This window comes from Pinus tabuliformis, chromosome 5_1 (genome assembly GCF_031772625.1).
Source record: "Pinus tabuliformis cultivar Carrire ecotype Pingquan chromosome 5_1, CPIR1, whole genome shotgun sequence".
NCBI classification, from domain to species: domain Eukaryota; kingdom Viridiplantae; phylum Streptophyta; class Pinopsida; order Pinales; family Pinaceae; genus Pinus; species Pinus tabuliformis.
This window is the reverse complement of record NC_142305.1, coordinates 928,455,285-928,475,206: the sequence shown is the minus strand read 5'-3', so window position 1 is coordinate 928,475,206 and position 19,922 is coordinate 928,455,285. Positions and strand designations below refer to the sequence as shown.

Here is a 19,922-nt window from a genome sequence, read left to right as displayed (position 1 = left end):
GACCACCAACTAGAGATAATTGTAGACCAGTGCCTTTAGTTTGAATTAACCATAGATTAAGACAAGCTATCCAGAGAAGACTTATATGTGTGGCAAAGCGACGATCATAAACAATTAGGATGTAAATGCCCAAAAATTTAACATGCAAGAGATTCCAGAAAAAAATGATTTTCACTTAACAACGCAGATCTAGATTCAACTAACTTTCTCTGAGAATCTATATGATTTAAAACATTATCACACTTAACAATAGAGAAATATGAAAGATGCATTTAATCACCAAATAACACTAAGGAATTTCAAAGTTAAATTTTCATTATCCCTTAGGCAATAATTTAAAGAGGTAAAACAAATCAACAGGTTAATAAATCGAATTTTTAATGGGTCGTACGCCACATTAAATTTTTTTAATGTTTAAGTGCAAATCTTTTAATTTATTTTAAATCCTTAATCACAAATTTTAAAATTTTTAGAAATTTCTAATGTTTAGGATTTTTTCAAAAAAATGTTATGAATTTTTAAAATTTTAGAAAAATTTTAATTTTTTATGAATTTTTTTAAATTAGAAAAAAAATGTCAAAAGGTTAGTTTTTTAATTTTTTTTAGATTTTTTGAAACTTTGTAAATGTTTTAGATTTTTTTAATTTTTTGATTTTTAGATTTTTTTTTTTAAGTTTTTTTAATCAAAGTCAAAATAAAACAAAAATAAAATCTAAATGAAACCAAAATCAAATTTGATTTTTTTAGTTTTAATTAAATCAAGACAAAAACACACTTCATAATTTTTATTAAATGTTTTAATGCTACCTATCTAAAGAAACCAAAACTAAATTAAAATTTAATGAAACTAAAATACATATGCTAACCCTAAGCTTTAACTAAAATACAAATGAAATAACAACAAAGAGAACTAACCTAATCGCATTCATAAAAAAAATCGGAGTGTTTTGTTGTGCGTTTGCAGGTCTGAGAGCAGTGAAGACGGAAAGGAGCATGGAATGTGCAATGATAGGCGCTCGAGTTAGCTGCGGGTTGGACGTGGAGGATGCGGGTAATGGAAAGGAGAGGTATGTAGGTGTCGCGGACAGATGAGATTTGTTGCAGGTTTGAGCTTGGGTTGTAGATCGATGAGAGAGGGAGAACGCTGGCTGCAAATGGAGCTGCATAGATGAGCGAGGGAGATGAAGACTACGTGAGCAGTGGATAGCACGGATATGCAGGTCGAAGGGCAGCAGAGAGCAACGAAAATGAACAACAGATGCAGGATTAAGCAGAAGGGAGCCATGGGAATAATGCAACAGAGGTGAGGGAAAATGCAACCAAAGAAAAGATGTGATGGTAAATGGAGAAGAAGTGCAATGGGAGAATAGCGCAACGTAGAAGAGAATGGATTTAATTGCTGGAGGAGGGGAAATCGCGGATCTGAGAGGCAAATAAGCTATGGCAGTGGCAGAGGGTTTTGAAGGTCACTGCTGGGAGGATAGACAAAAGAAAAATGTAGGAAGAAACCCAAGATTTTCTAGATCTCATAAAAATTTTCAGATTTAAAACTCTTAAAATAAAAATTATTTACTAAACCCCAGGCAGCAAAGGAACTGCAGCCAGAAGCTTAAGATAAATTCAGGAAGACGAATTTTACACTAATGTGTTTTAATGCTTCAGATTTATCAATGAAATCCCGATGAAATTATTTCCAGATTTAAAAAAATAAAAAATAAAAATTTGAAACCCTGGACTGCAAAAATTTGGATATGATCCTTGCAAAAATGATGTTGATGAACCCCAAAGATCCATCTCTTACCCTCCAGGGCCTAGATCTGGACTCTGCACAATTTTCTCCTTCAGATTTGTAGCTGCGAGACAACAAAACACACCCAAACGATATATACAATGACCCAAAAAGAAACTAAAGCCCAGAAAATCCAAGTCAGAAAACTGCGAATAATTTTACAGATCTATGTACATGAATGGTAGATCTATCAGATCTAGGGAGTGTAAGTCCAACTCCGCTCCCAGATCTAAAAATCTGAGGCTCTCAACAACCAGATCTATCGATTTAGCACAAAAAAAATTAATTTTTTTGAATTTTAAAGGAGGTACTAAGCTCAAAATCCTTCATGCATCACCCATAAAAAATATTTTATGATAAGCCCGAGATCAAATTTAAGCTGGGCTCTTCAGAAAACACGGATTGGGGGTTGGTTGGTTCAACCGAGAACTTCCCTGAACATCTGATGATCTAAAAATCAAGACTTTCCTACAAAACTCAATTTAGCCATCAACATAGAGCGAGAAAACGATAATAAAATTCAGATTTAATAGAGATATCTACTATTATATTCAAAATTTAAATTATCATTCAAATCCGAGCGACGAGCAAGATACCTGTACTCAAATCATTCTTTAGAAAGCTATCATCAACGGCTAAAAAGAAATCTATGCATGAAAATAACACATCTTACAATATTTCCGCGAAGAGTAACACCAATAGAAATTAACCCCAAAGTCTTTCTTAATTGTTAATAAAAAGATTATAAGAGAGCTTTTCGCTTAGTACACAATCCAGAGATCGGATGAACTGACTAACAAATGACCTCCTATTTAAAGATAAATCCTCCAACGGCTAGTTCGAGTGATCCTTGTCAAAGCAATCTCAACCGTTGATGAGGATTAATTTTTTTTTTAATCTCACTCGTCGAAATTTTAAATTATTGAGGAAATTCGAAATTTTCAATTAAATGAATTTTAATTAATTCAAAAATTAAATTTTTGAATTAATTTTCTCAAAATTTTGACTTTGACTTAACCCCAGGGACCAAAGGTTTAAAATTAAGAAAAATAATTAATTTACCTTAGTCCTTGAACTTCTTAAAATTTAATTTTTTAAGGACCAACAAATTTTGCCTTAGGAGAATTTAAATTTACCTAGGACCTAGAATTAATTAAATTTATGGCTTAGGATTTTAATTAATTTTGGCTAGAAAATTTAATTAATTAACCTATGAGGGGATAAATTATTTTTCTAACCCTCAAGACACTTTACATCATGAATTTTACATTTTTTACATCTTAAGGGGGAAAACCCATTTGCAAAAGACCCTCACAGACTACCCAATTCTGCGACACAAATATAATCCAGCAGACCAAACAATTTGTACTAAAGAGCTTCCACAACCAGACATCTTCACAAAAGGCCATACTTTCCACTGTGTATTCCGCCTCAGTGGTAGTCAAAGCAACCGACTTCTGCTTCCTGCTCATCCAGGATATCGAAGCAAAACCCAAAGAGAACCAACACCCAGAAGTGCTCTTGCGATCCTCCACACTGCCTGCCCAGTCAGCATCAGAATAATCATGCAGCGTCACATTTCCAGCAGTGTATCTCAATCCATGAGAGATTGTGCCCCAAAGATATCTCAAAGGATTCCTGGCACCAATCCAGTGAGGCTTAACTGTATATGGGCTCAACATGCTAACTACAAAACATGTATCCAGACAGGAGTTTACCAAGAACATCAATGCTATAATGAGTTGACGAAACTCAAAAGCATTTCCCGATTCAGATTCGGCAGCACTACCGCATGACTTCTTAAAGTTAAGCTCCATCAGGGTAGTCACAAGCTTGCAATTCATCATTCCAAATTTGGAATCCAACTCCCTCTTACGTTTGTAAATGAGAGGGTCTATACCTGTTAGAAAGAGATCGTCCTCATAAGGTACCAGTATGAGAGGTCTACCATCCACAACCTTAAGGCAAAGGTTTGGATCGGTTTCACTCCTAGTGAATCTTAGCTTCATCATATAGTTGTCAATCCTCTCAAACCAAGCACAAGATGCTTGCTTCAAGCCATAGAGAGCTTTCTTCAACCTGCATATATGAGGTTTCTGGTCATGAACCTCAAATCAATTAGCTTGATCCACATCTGTGGTCCGCTACCTCTTGAGGGAAAAGATCTCCCTATAATTTTTCCCTTGGTACATCTCAGACATGTACCTTCATGCTCTTCTTTGAATTTTGGCATCCCTGTCCCCATCTGTCTCACATTGGGTAGGGCCTTACAATGAAGATGGGCAGACCTCCGGTGCCATTGAAGAGATGTGTCACACAACATGGTGCCCAATGGACTTCCTACAACTTGATACAAATTGCCAATCCTGAACCCAAGAGTAAAAGCATCTTGAAAATTCCTTTTCCAAACACGAACCTTTCCATCGATGAATGCCACCTTAACTTGTTGACCACTACATGTCAACGACCCATAGCAGTACACCCCCTTTTTTGCAAAAGGGATAGTGCTTGATCGATGTGTTCCTAACATCCAACTATCATCGTTAACATGAGAATCATGTTATAATGTAAACCCATTCTGCATGTGTATAATGTAAATAATCTCGGCAGATCTGTGTTGTGTATGTAATTACCTAGGTAAACCTACTTTTCTCGTGACGATCTACATTCCAAGAGGTTTCTTGTCTCACTGATCCATTCTCGGCTGGTCGACAGAGTTTTCTTTCAGCCTTACCCCAAAGACGGAATGGATTTTGTCACTGGGACCTTAGGGGAGTCCTAATGTTCTAGATTGAGTCTATGTAATAGTGATTTGGGAAAAATCCTAACCATTCAGTGAGCTGTTTGGACACGTGGTGGATACCACCGTGATCCTCTGTGACAACCAGAATGGGATTCGATTGTTGAGGAATCCCATGTTCTATGATCGCTTTGAGTATATAGACATAAGGTACCGCTTTATCTGGGATATGGTACAACGGGGAGCAATAAGGCTCCATCACATTGGGATTGATGTGTAGGTTGCCCATATTCTGACGAAGCCCCCGGGAAAGGTCAAATTTTTGACTTTCCGAGAACAACTAGGAGTCGTGGAGATACCTTCTCCTGAAGGTCTTGTATGACATGGACATTGAGCTCTAGGAGCTCCGGGGTACTTCTTGGAGTGATGAGAAACCATAGGGTGAGTGGTTCAACCTTCCCCTAGTGATTTGTTGTGTACAGGGTGAGTGGTTCATACTTCCCCTAGTGATTTGTTGTGTACAGGGTGAGTGGTTCAAACTTTCCCTGAGATACCCCTGGCGACATGTAGGCAGGATGAGTGGTTCATCCTTCTCCTGCTGAAACATCCTACCCATGTAGTTTGGGACTCATGGGAAGTACCTCTCATTTGGCCAATGAGCAGGGAAATGAGGATAGTGACCATAGTACTACCGATGGACGCATTGTGTACTATCGTACTCCCTATGCTAGGATGATATTGATCTGAGATCAATTGGAACTGACTTCGGGTCAGTAAGAGTGGTATGAGACACTCTTTATTTGGAATTGATTTTGGATCAGTAAGAGTGGTATGCGACACTCTCTTTATTTGGAACTAATTTCGGATCAGTAAGAATGGTATGAGACACTCTCTTTATATGACACTGACTTCGGGTCAATAGAGAATGGTATGGTACATTCTCGATCACTTCTTCTTCTTCTTCTTCATGGCAAAGATAGTATGAACTGACAGATGGATTAGTAGATGGAGTTCTCCCTAGTTGAGAGGGAGTGTTAAAATTGGCAACTAGGGCCAAACTCCATATGGGTCATCTTATTTATGGCAGCTGATATTTTTCTTGGATTCCTCTCATCGAGATGTGAAGGATTGATCTAAAGATCATCCGATTCCGACATGTATTCATGGAGATATGAATTTATTTGTGTTATGCGACAATTCGTCAAGGTCGACCAGCAACGAAATTACCCCCACTTATCCTCAATGTCTCATTATAAATAGAGGTGGTATTCAAGTCATTTTGACACACATTTCTTGTGATCTCTCTCTCCACTTGTTTGGGTTTTGGTGGTAGGAGAGATCTTTAGGAGAATACGTTGCCCTAGAGAAGATGTAGCCCTAGCCCTAGATGCAGTCAAAGAAGGCTCTATGCAGTCCTAGGAGGAGACACCTCTACGCAGTCAAGGAGGGTTTTATACGCAGTCAAGAGGAGGCTCTTCTAGCAGCAAGGAGAAGGTTTCTATACGCTATCTAAGGGAACTTCAACGTTGCCAAAGGAAGCCCTAGATGCTGTCAAAGAGAAGTCTAAATCGCAGTCAATGAAGCAAGCCCTAGCCACAATCACAAAGGATGTATAGCTGTTGTCTTGGAGGTGCCCTTATGTTCTAAACGCAGGCCTTATTCCGTAGCAACTAAAGGCCTAATCAACTGCCCTTATACGTCGTTTGTGAGGCCCTAATCTGTTATATACCTAGGGGGGATAATATGGGATACCAAGGGAGGTACCTAATAATGGGATGGGCCATAGTAATAAATAAGGTGGTTAAACCATGTCATGTAAGGGACCACAAGTAGTTAATAATAATGTAATGGGCTCATGGTATTAGTTGATGGTATGAGGGAACCATGGTAATGATACATGGTATTGTATGTATGAGGTCTATATAAAGGCTAGAGACTCCACATGGAGGATATGAAGAGAAGTATTCTTGTATGAACAAGCATATGGCTTGTGGAGTGTTCTCCTTCCTTAAGGAGTGAATGTATGGTGTTGCCCTACCATAAGGGTTTGATAATAAAGAAGAATTTCTATCTATTTATATCTTGTTATTATTGGGTTATTCTCTATTCTCATATATTTTTGGATTAGATCTACAACAAGTGGTATCAGAGCACTTTCTTGGGCACAAAAGTGGAGATTTTTTTTTATTTTTTGCAGGGTTTCGGGGCGGCGACTTTGCAGGTCAGATCTGTACATTTTGGTGCAAGATCTGTAAAATATAATTACAGATCTGGATTCTTTGTGCAAAAATAGTCGAATTCAAAAAAAAATCAGTTGAATCGGAGTCCGGATGAAGGAGATATCGCTGATTTAAAAATCAGTGGGGTTGCAGACAATTTTCAGGGCAGCGAGTTTGCGGCGCAGATCTAAACATCCTAGTGCAAGATCTACAAAATCTAATTGTAGATCTGAATTTTTTGAGAAAAATTACCCAATTTCAAAAAAAAATCAGTTGAATCGGAGTCCGGATGAGGGAGATATCGCTGATCTAAAATCAGCTCTTTTTTGCAGAAATTTTGGTGACAGCGGGAGAGTAGCAGCGCAGATCTGAAATTCCAGTGTCTGAATCAGGATTTCTATCACATGGGCAGATGCAGAATGCTTGTTCCATTTCCAAAAACAGGTTATAATAGAGATTCTGAGCAATATTGACGGATTTGTGGCCATTTCAAATTTTCGCCAAGTTTTTTCAAAACCCTCTTCATGGCTTCTAGCAAGGTTCTATATTTTACAGGAACAGATGATGGTCCTACTATTGAAGAATTTATACAAAGATACAAGTCTTCACATGGGAAATATTGGAGGCTCCCAATAATATGTAGTATGAGAGATGAGGCTAAAAATTGGTGGTTATCACTTGACCACCAGCAGTTGACCAAACTTTCAGATGCAGAATATGAAAAGGTATTTCTGGACAAATGGTCTCGGGCTAGAAAAAAGGAGAATAAGACACATAAGGGGTTAATTGCTACGGGTGTCTCCTTATTGCAGGTTCATGGATTCATTCAAAAGGAGAAGATCGTTGTGTCTATAAATCCTAGTTGTAAACATAATTTTATCAGTGTTAATTTGGCAAAAAAATTGCAAGTCCTAGCAAAACAAATTGAACATACACAGGTTGATGATAAGGATGTTCAAATCTATAAGGATTTGAAGCTTTCTATGGATAAGTATGTGTTTCATGGTGATTTTTATGCTTCAGAGATGGATAATATGGATGTTGTTTTGGGATATCCTTGGATGGAATCAGTGGGTACTATCAATATTAATGTGCAGAAGAAATTCCTGAAGCTCTGGTATAAAAAGAAGAAACTTACATTACAGGATATTTCCATTAATATGTAGGTAGAGTCCAAGGAGGTTGACGCAAAAGATGTTCCAGGGACTGACATATCAGATGATGAGCAGTTGATGGTCGACAATCAAACACAAACAGAGGCTGAAGCAGAACAGGTTATAGGTACTGACACATCTGATGAGGGTTCAGTGGTTGAAGTCATATTGGAAAAGAAGACACCACAACAGGCACCACAGCAGGGTGAATTAAAGAAAAAGACATCGTGGGTTAAAACTTCAACATATCATCACCCACATCACCCCGCAAGACAACCATCAAGATGGAAACCAAGTAGTCACATGACGGATAGCGAGGAGAGAAGATCCACCTACTACACATCAACACAGAAGAGCTGCCACGGTCAACTTCCATCTCAAGCGAGCGAGACACCAGCGAGATCGAGGGTTCACCTTTCTCTTGGATGGCTAGATGCACGTGCATGGTATCAGTGGACTACTCTTTTGAGTAGATCTTATTATTTGTGTTCTTCCCATGTTTCGGGGACGAAACATGCTTAGGGGGGTGGAATGTTATATACCTAGGGGGGATAATATGGGGTACCAAGGGAGGTACCCAAGGTAATAATATAATAATGGGATGGGCCATAGTAATAAATAAGGTGGTTAACCCATGTCATGTAAGGGACCACAAGTAGTTAATAATAATGTAATGGGCTCATGGTATTAGTTGATGGTATGAGGGAACCATGGTAATGATACATGGTATTGTATGTATGAGGTCTATATAAAGGCTAGAGACTCCACATGGAGGATATGAAGAGAAGTATTCTTGTATGAACAGGCATATGGCTTGTGGAGCGTTCTCCTTCCTTAAGGAGTGAATGTATGGTGTTGCCCTACCTTAAGGGTTTGATATCAATAAAGAGAATCATTTCTATCTATTTCAATCTTATTGTTCTTGGGTTATTTCTGTTCTCGTATATTTTTGGATCAGATCTACAACATAATCAAAAGGTTGAACCTAGTATTACAGCGTGAAGGATCTGTGTTGATTTGTTATAGGTGATTGCGTGTTCAATCAAGGCTATTTGGGCATGTTAGTATTGTTCTTGAGCTTGACTTGAAGGGCAGAAAAATCTGCTGAAAGGAGGAGCAAGATATTGTAGCTTAAGGGCTGATTGAGGCACTAATCAAAGGGACCTAAGTCTTAGCCCACTGCTGGGCTAGGCCGTAGGCCATAGCCAGCAGTTGGAAGCATTTAAAGTGTTGGGTTAAGAAGGATAGCAACCCCTTAGGCAACAAATGTGTGAAGGCAAGCCACAATCAATAGGTGGACTGTGGGGTTTGTTTAGAGTTTTGTAGCACACAACTTTTGTGCTTTAACTAGTGACTAGGTTTGCCATGAAATGCATCAGTCCTTGCAGCATACGAAAGGTGCCAGATTAGTAGCCTTGTCATGATTAGTGAAGCAACAAAGGAAGGAGAGTCTTATTGAAGGACAACCCTCAGTATTCTGGGTAATTTGAGTTGTGCTAGGCATATCATTTGCTGCATATCTTCAGTCCTTGTCATTAGATCTACAAGCTCATTGTGTCATCTTCATGGTGAAGATCTCTGATGTTTGATCTCCTATTTGGCAAGTCAAGTATTGACTTCAAATGTATTTGTACTATCTCTCTCTCTTCTGAACTATTGAAGAATAAAAGAAGAATTGATCAAGGGTTTCCCCACATTGGGGTTTGTCCCGGGCTGGTGCCACATCTTGTCTCCTGTTGTCTTGGTTTGTCTTCTGATGTTTATGTTTATGTTCTATCTGCACTTTACTATCATGTTGATGTGATTGCTAATTTGGAATTGAGATTGAGCTAATATGAAAAATTGAAGTAAATTGCTCTAAGCATAGAACATACCAAAATTTAACAAATGCTTAGCATATCCCATCGTTTTTCCACCTCTGCTCAACAAGGTGATATCTCTAGGCTCAACAATGTCTTTAATTTGCCCCAACATGCTATCCATTTGCTCATACACCTCCCCTATTATTGGCCGATCTGAATCTGCAAACCAAATCATGTAATAAATTGATTTGGTGAATTGCAAAACATATTTAATTTGTAACTGTCAAGAATAGTGTCCTTGGCTACATTAGTGCCATCTCTATCAGTTTTAATTTCCTCCCATGATTAAGAGGCCGCCATATTAGTTGAAGCTTGTCTCATCTTCACTAGCCACCTAAAGGTGAGGTAATAACTTGCAAATCTTGTTTTTGCAAGTTTAAGCCACTGCAACTTGGAATAAGTACCATAAAAGTAGTTTACCCTTGTATGCCTTGTGATAAATTTAATGAGTTGCTTCTCTCTCTTGTAAATCTCATTAATCCATCCTCATTCTTTATTCTTCACAATATCATGCATCAAAAGGTTCAATGTGTGCACCAAGCACCCAAACCAAAATATGTGTGGACGAGTACACTCAATAACTTTCTTGTTGCCTTACAATATGCTGCATTATCAGTGATCACTTGAACCACATTATTAGGACCAACATCTCTGATTGATTGCAATAGGAGATTTGCAATATTTTTGGAAGTTGCACTGACGGAGGAGTCATGACATTGTAATAAATGCTACACCACTAGTGGAAACATCAAGAACATTTATCAAATGTTGGTTTCTAATATTTTTCCACCCATCTGATACGATGAATACCCCACAATCCACCCACTCATTTGTAAAACGTGTCAAAGCCCTTTGAACCTTTGCTTTTTCTCTTTCTAATAACACTATTCTAGCTTTCTCATAGTTGGGGCTTTTTTATCCTTTTGGGGCTTCATTGATGGCCTTAAACATATCATGCCAATAGGGAGAACGAAGCACGTTGAATGCTACATCGCAAGCACAAATAAATCGGACTATCTTTCTATCCACATCATCCCTCCCAACAACATTAAGGAAATCCCCTATTGTTCTACCTCCAGAGGTTGCAAAAGTACCAGGAGGAGATGAGCTACCAAATCTAGAGGTTGCACTTGATTCAAACTGAGTTTGTTGTTTCTTTCTTTTTGGTTGTGCAACCTCCTCTATTTGGATGTATTTTCTTCTGTGTTCAGTTGAAAAGTTTGGGCAAATTTGTATCCCCACGACACCCTTTTTCTCATCATTGTCCATCACCCCAGAAGGATGCCTCCTCACATGGGTATATGAACCACTATGTGGTTTTCCTCTATGACAACCATGAGGGCACAAAAGCTTGTAGCTTCCACCATCTTTTCCCCCTTCAAGTTTGGTCACATAGTTCCACAAGGGTGTCAATGCAACGTTCCTCTCTAGTGTTTCAGTGTTCTCTTCAGGTTCATCCCCTTCCTCTTCAAACCCTATCTCCTCATCGTACATTGGGTCACTCATATGGGGACCACTATCCTCTTGTTCTTCTTCCCTTCTATTCCTACTCTCCCTTGCCATCATGAAAACCAAAAGTGGAATGATACATAGAAGCCAAAGGAACACCATGTTGGAATATGAATATAAGTGGTGGGCAACTTGCAATTAAATGAGCAAGAAGAAAGAATGGGAAAGAGTAGGAAAGGGAGGAGAAAACATACAAAAAACAATGACAAAGGGAGTTTGGGGTTTGCACTTACCTCTTTTGTTGTTGTAGATGGAAGCCCTTCTTTACTTGTCCAAGCTCCTCCTCCTTCACTGCTCCTAGCTCCTCCTTCTTCACTCCTTCAAACTCTCCTCAAGTCTTTCCTTTCTTTTTTCTCTCTTCTCCTCTCTTCTCCAAGCTTTCCAAAAATAAAAGAGTGAGCAAATAAGAGGTGAAATAGAATTTTAATCCCTTCATTCTTTTCCCTAACCCAAGTTAATCCCACCCCCAACCACAATTAATTTTTTTTTTAAATGAAATTTGTAGGTTCACACAATAGAGCCGGTAGGCGGCCCACGAAAGTGGTCGCGATCTGCCTGGAGTCGGCATCTATCCACGACGGATCGACAGGGTGATCCGACTCTATAACCGCATCTCGGGTGTATGGAAATGTGAATCAAGACGGGCGGTTCCCACAGACCAGGAATCGTTTTTTCCTGTCCAATATGTGTTTCCGAATTTCCGGGATGTGGTTCCGGGGCCAGATCACCCACGGATCTATACGGGTCGCGAATCTGGGTTTAATCTAGGGGGCGTTTCGTGCAACACTGATCTCTCCAGATCTGCTGACTAGCGACCTCCTCATAACTCGCTGGCTTGTCTCCACAACATCTGCTAGATAGCCATCCAACCTCTCTAGTGGTTTGCTCTCTCACTGACCACTTGTGTTTCCCCACTGCGTCATGTTCTTCCATCATGGTCTCTTGAAGCCATTTTGGCTTCCTCTTCCATGTAGTAGCCTCCTCAATTGATATGGAAAACTCCTCAACTAGAACCTCTCCTCCTAACGGGGAAGGCCCTCCTATGGTCTGTGGTGAACTCTTGGACTCTGAGATCTTATGCCCGATGATACCGGACTCTGTGAACCTAGTGCCCTTGAAGTAGGTGATCCTTCTGACCTTGGTGTACCACCTAAAGATTCTGATACCTTTGGTGTGGCCCCTTACTGATGAGCCTGCTGCTTTACATAATCAATCTCTTGAGACCTCCTCAAGGCCTTGTCCTCCTCAAATCTCACATCTCGCCTCAAGAAAACTTTCCTCTATGCAAAAATGTATATGCGGTAAGCCCTACTGGTCTCACTGTAAGCCACAAATATGTCGTTCTCTGCAGTGGATTTCAACTTCGTCCTCTTCTCCTCAAGGACGTGTGAATATGTAAGGCACCCAAAGATCCTGATGTGCCCAATCTCAGGCTTCTTCCCAGAAAAAGCCTCCTCAGGAGTCTTACTCCCCAAGAATTTATGTGGGCTCCTGTTCTGCAAATATATTGCAGTGTTACACACCTTTGCCCACAAAAAGCAAGGTAGCCTCTGATCATGCAACATAGCTCTAGTTGTGCCCACTATGGCCCTATTCTTCCTCTCCACCACCCCATTCTGTTGGGGTTTATAAGGCACTATGTACTCCCTCTTAATGCCTGTACTACTACAAAAATCCTTCATCTCCTTGGAGGTATACTCACGTCGATTGTCTGATTTGAACACCTTGGTCTTCTTACCTGTCTAGTTCTCCACAAGAGCCTTAAACTCTTGGAACCTCGTGAAGACCTCATCCTTGGTCTTTAGAAAGAAAATCTAGGTCTTCCTGGAGTAGCCATCAATGAAGGTCACATAGTACTCTCATTCGCTAAATGATGCATGAGACATAGGATCACAAACATTGGAGTGTACCAAGTCAAGGATACCTTCCGCCCTGTTGTCACGGCTTGGGAAAGGTGTCTTGGTGTACTTTCCCAAAGCACACCCCCTGCACACATCATGATGCTTAGTGTCTTTTTGATTACTTTCCACTTGGAGAGAAATTAATTTATGTATAATTATTTTTGACTCAAAATTAATTAATTTTCTGGCTTAGGATTTTTTATTTAATTTAGCCAGAAAAAATTAATTAATTGACTCTAGAGGGGATTAATAATTTTTCCACCCTCAAATATTTTAGCCATGGTTTTTTATTGCGAGGGACCCCTCTACAGTATCACCATCATCAAAAGTGGCAGGCTCTAACACTGGCTCATTAAGATCCATGTTGGACAATGTCAACTCAACATTGTAGTCCAAACCCATATCATTAGGAAAGACATCCCACATCTTTGTCTTTCCATTCAACCATTCATCCCTCTGCCTGTAAAGAAGATGAAGGTTGGTTTGCACATACACCATTGTCTCTACCCTGGACTGCTCAAGCCTGCTCTTCTTGACACTATACAAATTCACATATGTGCCCCCATTCCTCTCACAATAAGAGGATGAAATCACCTGTGAAAGGAGCCTCATGGCTAACTACTTTAGATGAGGGTTTGTAGCCCCATGAGTTGCCCACCAAGAATAGGGCTTCTCACCCTCCCTCTCTCTAATCACATCATATCCTACAAATCGACTAGTGCCAGTGGAAAACTCTACAAAGGCATCCTCCACCTCATCCACCTCATCAAGGGATGCTCTATCCTGAAAAATCTACCTCAATGCAACTTTCCTCCCCTGTGAAATTTCCCCATCCATGTGAGGAGAGAATCTGCGGGAAGGTCCACCATTCAACCACTCATGGCTGTAGTATTTTGGGTTCAATGAGTGAGCCAAACAATGGAAAGGTGTGTAATTCTTGTCCCATCTATTGACAAGAATATCCTGTATGGTGGTGAAGAAGGCCTCTGATGATGTCTCATACTCGGTGCACTCACTCTGTAAAATAATGCTCCTCATAGACTCAATCATGGAATCCCAAACCTCATAAACCTCTCGTAGGATGGGTTGGTTTGTATCTGCAAATCAAAACAAAGAAATGATAGGGTCCATGATCTGAATAAGTAGATCTACCCTCTCCCACCAAGCATCATCTAACATTGTGTCCTTCACTCTTTTTGAGGCTGCTTGATCTTTCTCCAAAGAGACCAAAACTCTGAAATAACCATGGCCCCAAGAGCGATCTTGGCCTCCCTCAACCTCTTCAACATGATGAAGGAAGAGGCAAATTGTGTATCCGCAATCTTCAACAATGATAGATTGGTGTACTCCTTGTAGATAGTGAGGGCATTTGTATGATTTTGTACAAAGTTGCAGATATGGTGTGCATCCTCAATAATGCTTCCAATCCAAAGCACGTCAGAAGCAAAGGATTTAAGTTCTAAATTCAAAGAATGAACAATGCAAGGTGTCCAAAATACTTGTGGATATTTAGCTTCCACAATCATGCCAGCAACCTTGCAAACAGGTGCATTATTTGTAATGATTTGCGCACAAGAATCAACACCTACATCTTCAATAAATTTAATAAACAACTCACCCATATATTGTGCATCATTGTATTGTCCAAGTGCATCCACTGATTTCAAGAAAACTGGACCATTCAAGGAAGACACCATAAAGTTGATGAGTGGGTGCCATGCTGGATCTGTCCATCCATCATAAACAATGCTAACCCCTAATGTTGGCCATGCTAATTTAATACGCTCAAGCATTTTGTCCACCTCTTTTTTGTCTTCGTCAGCAATGTGGTTCTAAGTTTCTCTGACCTAGGAGGCACATACCCTAATGGAGCCCCTTGAGTTAGAGCTTGGCACATCTCAATAAATAAAGGTGAGCGTGCAACATTAAAGGATATGAAGTTCTGATAAAAAAAAAATGCAATGGTGACATCAAGCTCTTCCCATTTCTCTTTCTGAAAAATCTTGTCCATTAGACCAAGTGCCATTGCCTTTCTTTTCGCTGCTTGTCTCCCACTAGAACTCTCAAATGGAAATTTGTTGCTGCTTTTCCTCGAGAATGGAAGGGGGTCTTCATTCTTGTTTTTTTAGATGTTGCAGCCACCTTTGCCATACCAACGTTGGCCTCTTTTCCATTCCCTTCCTCTTAGCTAAAGACACCTGTGTACACGCTGCAATTTCACAACTTGGTAAAGCCAACAAATGAGCTTTCACACAGAAATATGTGCTCATGAAATGATTTTTGCAATAGTTGCATTTCTAAGCAACATTGCCTCCTCCCTTCATCTTGCTGCTTGACCCTTGCTGTCTTGTCACATATTTCTACAAGGGATATTTGTTATCTTGAGGCTATTGTCTTCCCTCAACATTTGAAGCTGTTGTTGCAGCCCCACTTGCAATAGAGGGAACACTTACAGACCCTGATGAAATTGGAAGAGAAAGGGAATCTCCAATGGGGACGTTCTTCCCCTTCCTTTGCCCCTTCCCTACTACCCTTGATTGAGCCATGAATGCTGTAAAAAATAAAGAAAAAGTGCTCAAATTTGCAAAACAAATGCACATGCAAACTGCGGTAATAAAAATGCAAAAAACATAGAGAGAAAATGCCCTTATCTGTTGCTTGAATCGCCTCCAAAACGCTCTCACGCCCTTTGTTCTTCACTCACACACACTCACAACAAACCCACAACAAGAGAGGATGACTTTGGTGAAGTTAGAATGGGCCAAATCACCCTTTTATGGCCACGTGGAGGTGGAAAACACGTGACACGTATCCTGATGGCACACGATCGGACACGATCCGGAGGACACGTGTCCCACCAAATCGTGTCTGATTCGTCTGATTTGGGACACGTGAGGCCTAGGCAACGAATCCGGTATCTTAGCTGTAAATATGTTAAATAATTGGAGAATGAGATTAATGTTATCAGTGTTCCATTCATAGCAAGGTTCTTCTCTTGTTGAAATAACCATATATGGATATTCTATATTATGCCAGAAACTGAAAGTAACTTTTCTACTTTTTGGACCCATATGTGACAAAAATCAGTGAATAGACAACTAAAATAGATCCAAAAAGTAGAACAGTTAGGCAATTCTCTTGAATATTGCACAATGTATGAATTTACCTGTCAAGTTAGATGCATCTTTGTATTTCATGGGAATCAAAGAAAACTTAAAAGTATTGGGTTTGCAGTGGTACTTCATTCCATATTTTTTGTGATTCTTGTAGGTAAGACATGATGTGGACCATTTCACTTCCCCTGAAGGTGTACCTGGGAAACCAGAAACAAATTTTAACGGTCGGCCAAATTCTTTCAAAATATTAATGCCTTCACGTACATGCCTGGTAAGAATTTTTTTTTGACAACAATGACCTGAAAGCATAGTTTTGCATTTGCTTATATTTATTTCTACAAACTCTCTTTTTTGTGTAACAGGTATATTTTAAAGTTCCAGAGACTACTCATCTTACTGGTGATAGCACCCTTAGCATGGTTGGAAAACCTGTACTGGATTGATATGTCTTATCGTTGCTATGTTACGTCAACAACTTCTGAGGAAGCAACAGCAATGCACAGGTCTTATTGATACACAGATTCCGGAAGCAACTGCTGGGGCTGCTACCATTATGGTTATGTTTCATATTTTTCTATATGATAAAGACTTCAATGATCAAATGTTTTTCTTTGTCATCAGCCAAACCATGCTTGGAATATAATTAACTGGTTCAAACTTTTGCAGGTTCAAACGTCGGCTTGAAATATAATGCTCAAAGGTAATCTTCCATTCTGGATTTCTTACAGAAAGTGCAGTCAGGACAGTGGTGAAATAATGCACAGCACTAAGTTTAATGGAATTTCTCTAGGAACCAACTACTTAGTTCATTTTGTTTAACAATTGTATTTGGCACAACGAAAAATTATATTTACTCCATAGCAGTGAACCAGCATGGTTTAAATTCTTTATTTCTTATGTTCTAGAACTTTAGGAGTCTGAAATGAGTAGAGGTGTCTGTACATGCTAGTTTGTATAATAAGACCAATAAATTTTGAAGAAGTTAGAATTATACAATATGCTTTTTCTAGCTAATGCAAAAGATTGCAGCTTTCACCCATTATCTGCTTGAAAAGTTGAATGTGTCAAGATTTGATGGAAGGCAGTTTTGTGGCATGCTCTGTGCATTATCTCTGGAATTTGCGTGATGGGCAGTAAACATTTTTCTTGCTTGCAGAAAATACTAAGAATTAGTGCTTAAACAAGATGAAGACATTAAAAGGTGCACACCAGATTTTACTGGCCTGTGTTAATTTTCATTGTTGATGTACATATGCAGCTCAAAATCTCGATTCTCAACCAATTATGTTCTCATACATAGTCCTGTATATTGATTCCCAAATTCTTGCTGTGACAGTTGTTTCCTGGAAAATCTACAAACTGTCCTTATTTGCACATGAAATCTTGCAATTTTGTGAACATAAAACACCCTAAAAGTCTTCTGTTTTATTTTGAATCATATTTCTTGAAGCATTGTCGAGTTTCTCCACGAGGACATTCCACTCTTTTTCTATGTTTGACAAAGATTCTTATCAGCCAATACATGACTGGACTCAAAATGTTTCTCTGTTGTTATTTGTATTGATGAATTTTATTAGTCATATTTCATTGCATGCTGGTATTTCCAGGATTGGTATCTAAAACCTATCAAACTAATCTTGTCAATTTTCATGGGCATAAAATTTGCCCAGGTAACATATTTGCAAATTTTTGTGTATCTCAAGGTTAAAGATGTTAAACTTGTAATAATGAAAATATGTCCTTGAAGTTTTTCAAATTTCAACAATTGGGAACCAGAATTGTAAGATATCCACCATGAATATCTTGGAAAGAACCCACAAATTTCTGAGTTTGTATGGTTTGTTTCACCGCAGTGTTTTCACAAACAGTTTGAAAACAATGTACTGTAGGTGACTTTTGACAAATTATAACAGAAATAACACTAACAATGCCAATTATACGTGATAGAGAGACTTAGGAACAACTGATATTCATTCTTGCATTGAAATTAGAAGCATACATACCACTGGTACACATGTTTTAATAATGACAGAACTGAGATAGAAAATACCAGTGAGCAGTGAAAGAGGTAATGGCTGTAGATGAATGTTATAATATTAGAGTACCACTAGCATTACAAATAATCCTCCACAGTAGCAATATATATATATATATATATATATATATATATATTCAGCCTCAGAATGCAGAAATAACAAGGGATACCATCAATGAACCAATAGACACACGTCCAGCTATATGCCCAGAAATCGATCCACAGGTACAACCTGCTGTCCAGCTGAGAACAACCCAGAAATAGTGAACTTGTGTACCTTTTTTGTCAAAATATCCCCTGTGCAGTTGATTCCACACCAAGAGAAACTCGTATAGTCAGCATGGAATGATATTCAACCCTCTGCTAATAAAACTCGGCCTCAACCAAAAATTAATCTCTGCCTATAATGTGTGGCTCTGTCCTTCACCACAAGCAGGGAAACTTGGCCATCAAAGCACCACAAACTCGCTCTTCTAACAATGGCAACTTGGCTCAGTAAAACTCAGAACATTGGCCTCTTTGATGCAATGGAAACTCATTCCTCTTTGATTCGTTGATTCGAACCTCTGGTATTAACGGAACTTGATCCTTGAACCAAGCTTGGGAGCATGCTATCTTCATGGGTATTTCCAGCGTGTCAAATGAGGTAGAAAACTCCATATTAGAAGATAAAATCCATTGATGACACATTTTACCTCCATTGTCTTCTACAAATCTTCTTCTCCTTATTAGTGCAATGGGGATATCTGAGTGATTCTGCTCTTTGAACCAACTAGGGTGTATAGTTTCAACACCGCAGCTAGCAATGACAGCTAGGGTTTCTCAAACTCTAAACTTCTCTCCAAAAACTCTTCAAGGGCTCATTTTCTCAAAATGCAAGTGATAGAATGAGGAGAGACTATTCACCTTTTCTTTTTTTATAACTTCGTGGCCACTTTTGCTGCCATGTTACCCTTTTAATTTTATAAACTTAGTTTAGAAACTTTTCACTTTATATAATAAAATTGATTTTTCATTAGCCTAGGATACAACCCATTTTTCACTTCTTTAACATTTATAATGTTCTTTCTAAGTGAGTCATGTTCCTTTAATTAAAATTTTTCCCGCTTAGCGTATGGGAACTTGTTAGACTAGCGGAAACCCGTATTAGGTCTCTTAAGAGGTTGGGGATATTACAAGAATTGTGTAGTATACAGGATGTTAAATACCTGTGGAGTCCAGATTGGCAAGTGGTCATTTATACTATATAGACGTAAATGAATTTCAAGGAATTATAAATATAGACAATGTTACCCACCAAAAGTGGATAAAACTAGAGGAGAACTTGTTCTCCACATTTGACATCCAGCAAGCTAGTAGCCCTATGATGGTCTTCAGATAGCTTTATGTCAGAGTTCTCCACTTATTGTTGTGGTCAGTTCTCTCTCCCATCCAGCATTCTTCTTGAAGGAAGGTGGGTTATCTACCAATTGGTACTTTAACCTTTTTAGCAATCACATGCTTTCATTTAATGTTATGGCATATTAATACAAATAATTGGGAAAATTGGATGATTGACCACTCCTAATTGTACCCTTGTTCTTACACTTTACCTAGA

At 39.0% G+C, this 19,922-nt stretch overlaps 1 protein-coding gene across 1 annotated transcript in view; it reads left to right on the top strand.

Annotated features, from left to right (window-relative positions):
- Nucleotides 1-17,403, top strand: part of LOC149167826 (uncharacterized) — a 189,368-nt gene extending 171,965 nt beyond the window's left edge. The window contains exons 14-16 of the mRNA XM_089430602.1: nucleotides 16,445-16,561; nucleotides 16,653-16,793; nucleotides 16,957-17,403. Of these exons, the coding sequence (XP_089286728.1) occupies nucleotides 16,445-16,561; nucleotides 16,653-16,733 (198 nt within the window). The 3' untranslated portion in view covers nucleotides 16,734-16,793; nucleotides 16,957-17,403. The remainder of the gene's footprint in view (nucleotides 1-16,444; nucleotides 16,562-16,652; nucleotides 16,794-16,956) is intronic.
- Nucleotides 17,404-19,922: the final 2,519 nt, after the last annotated feature.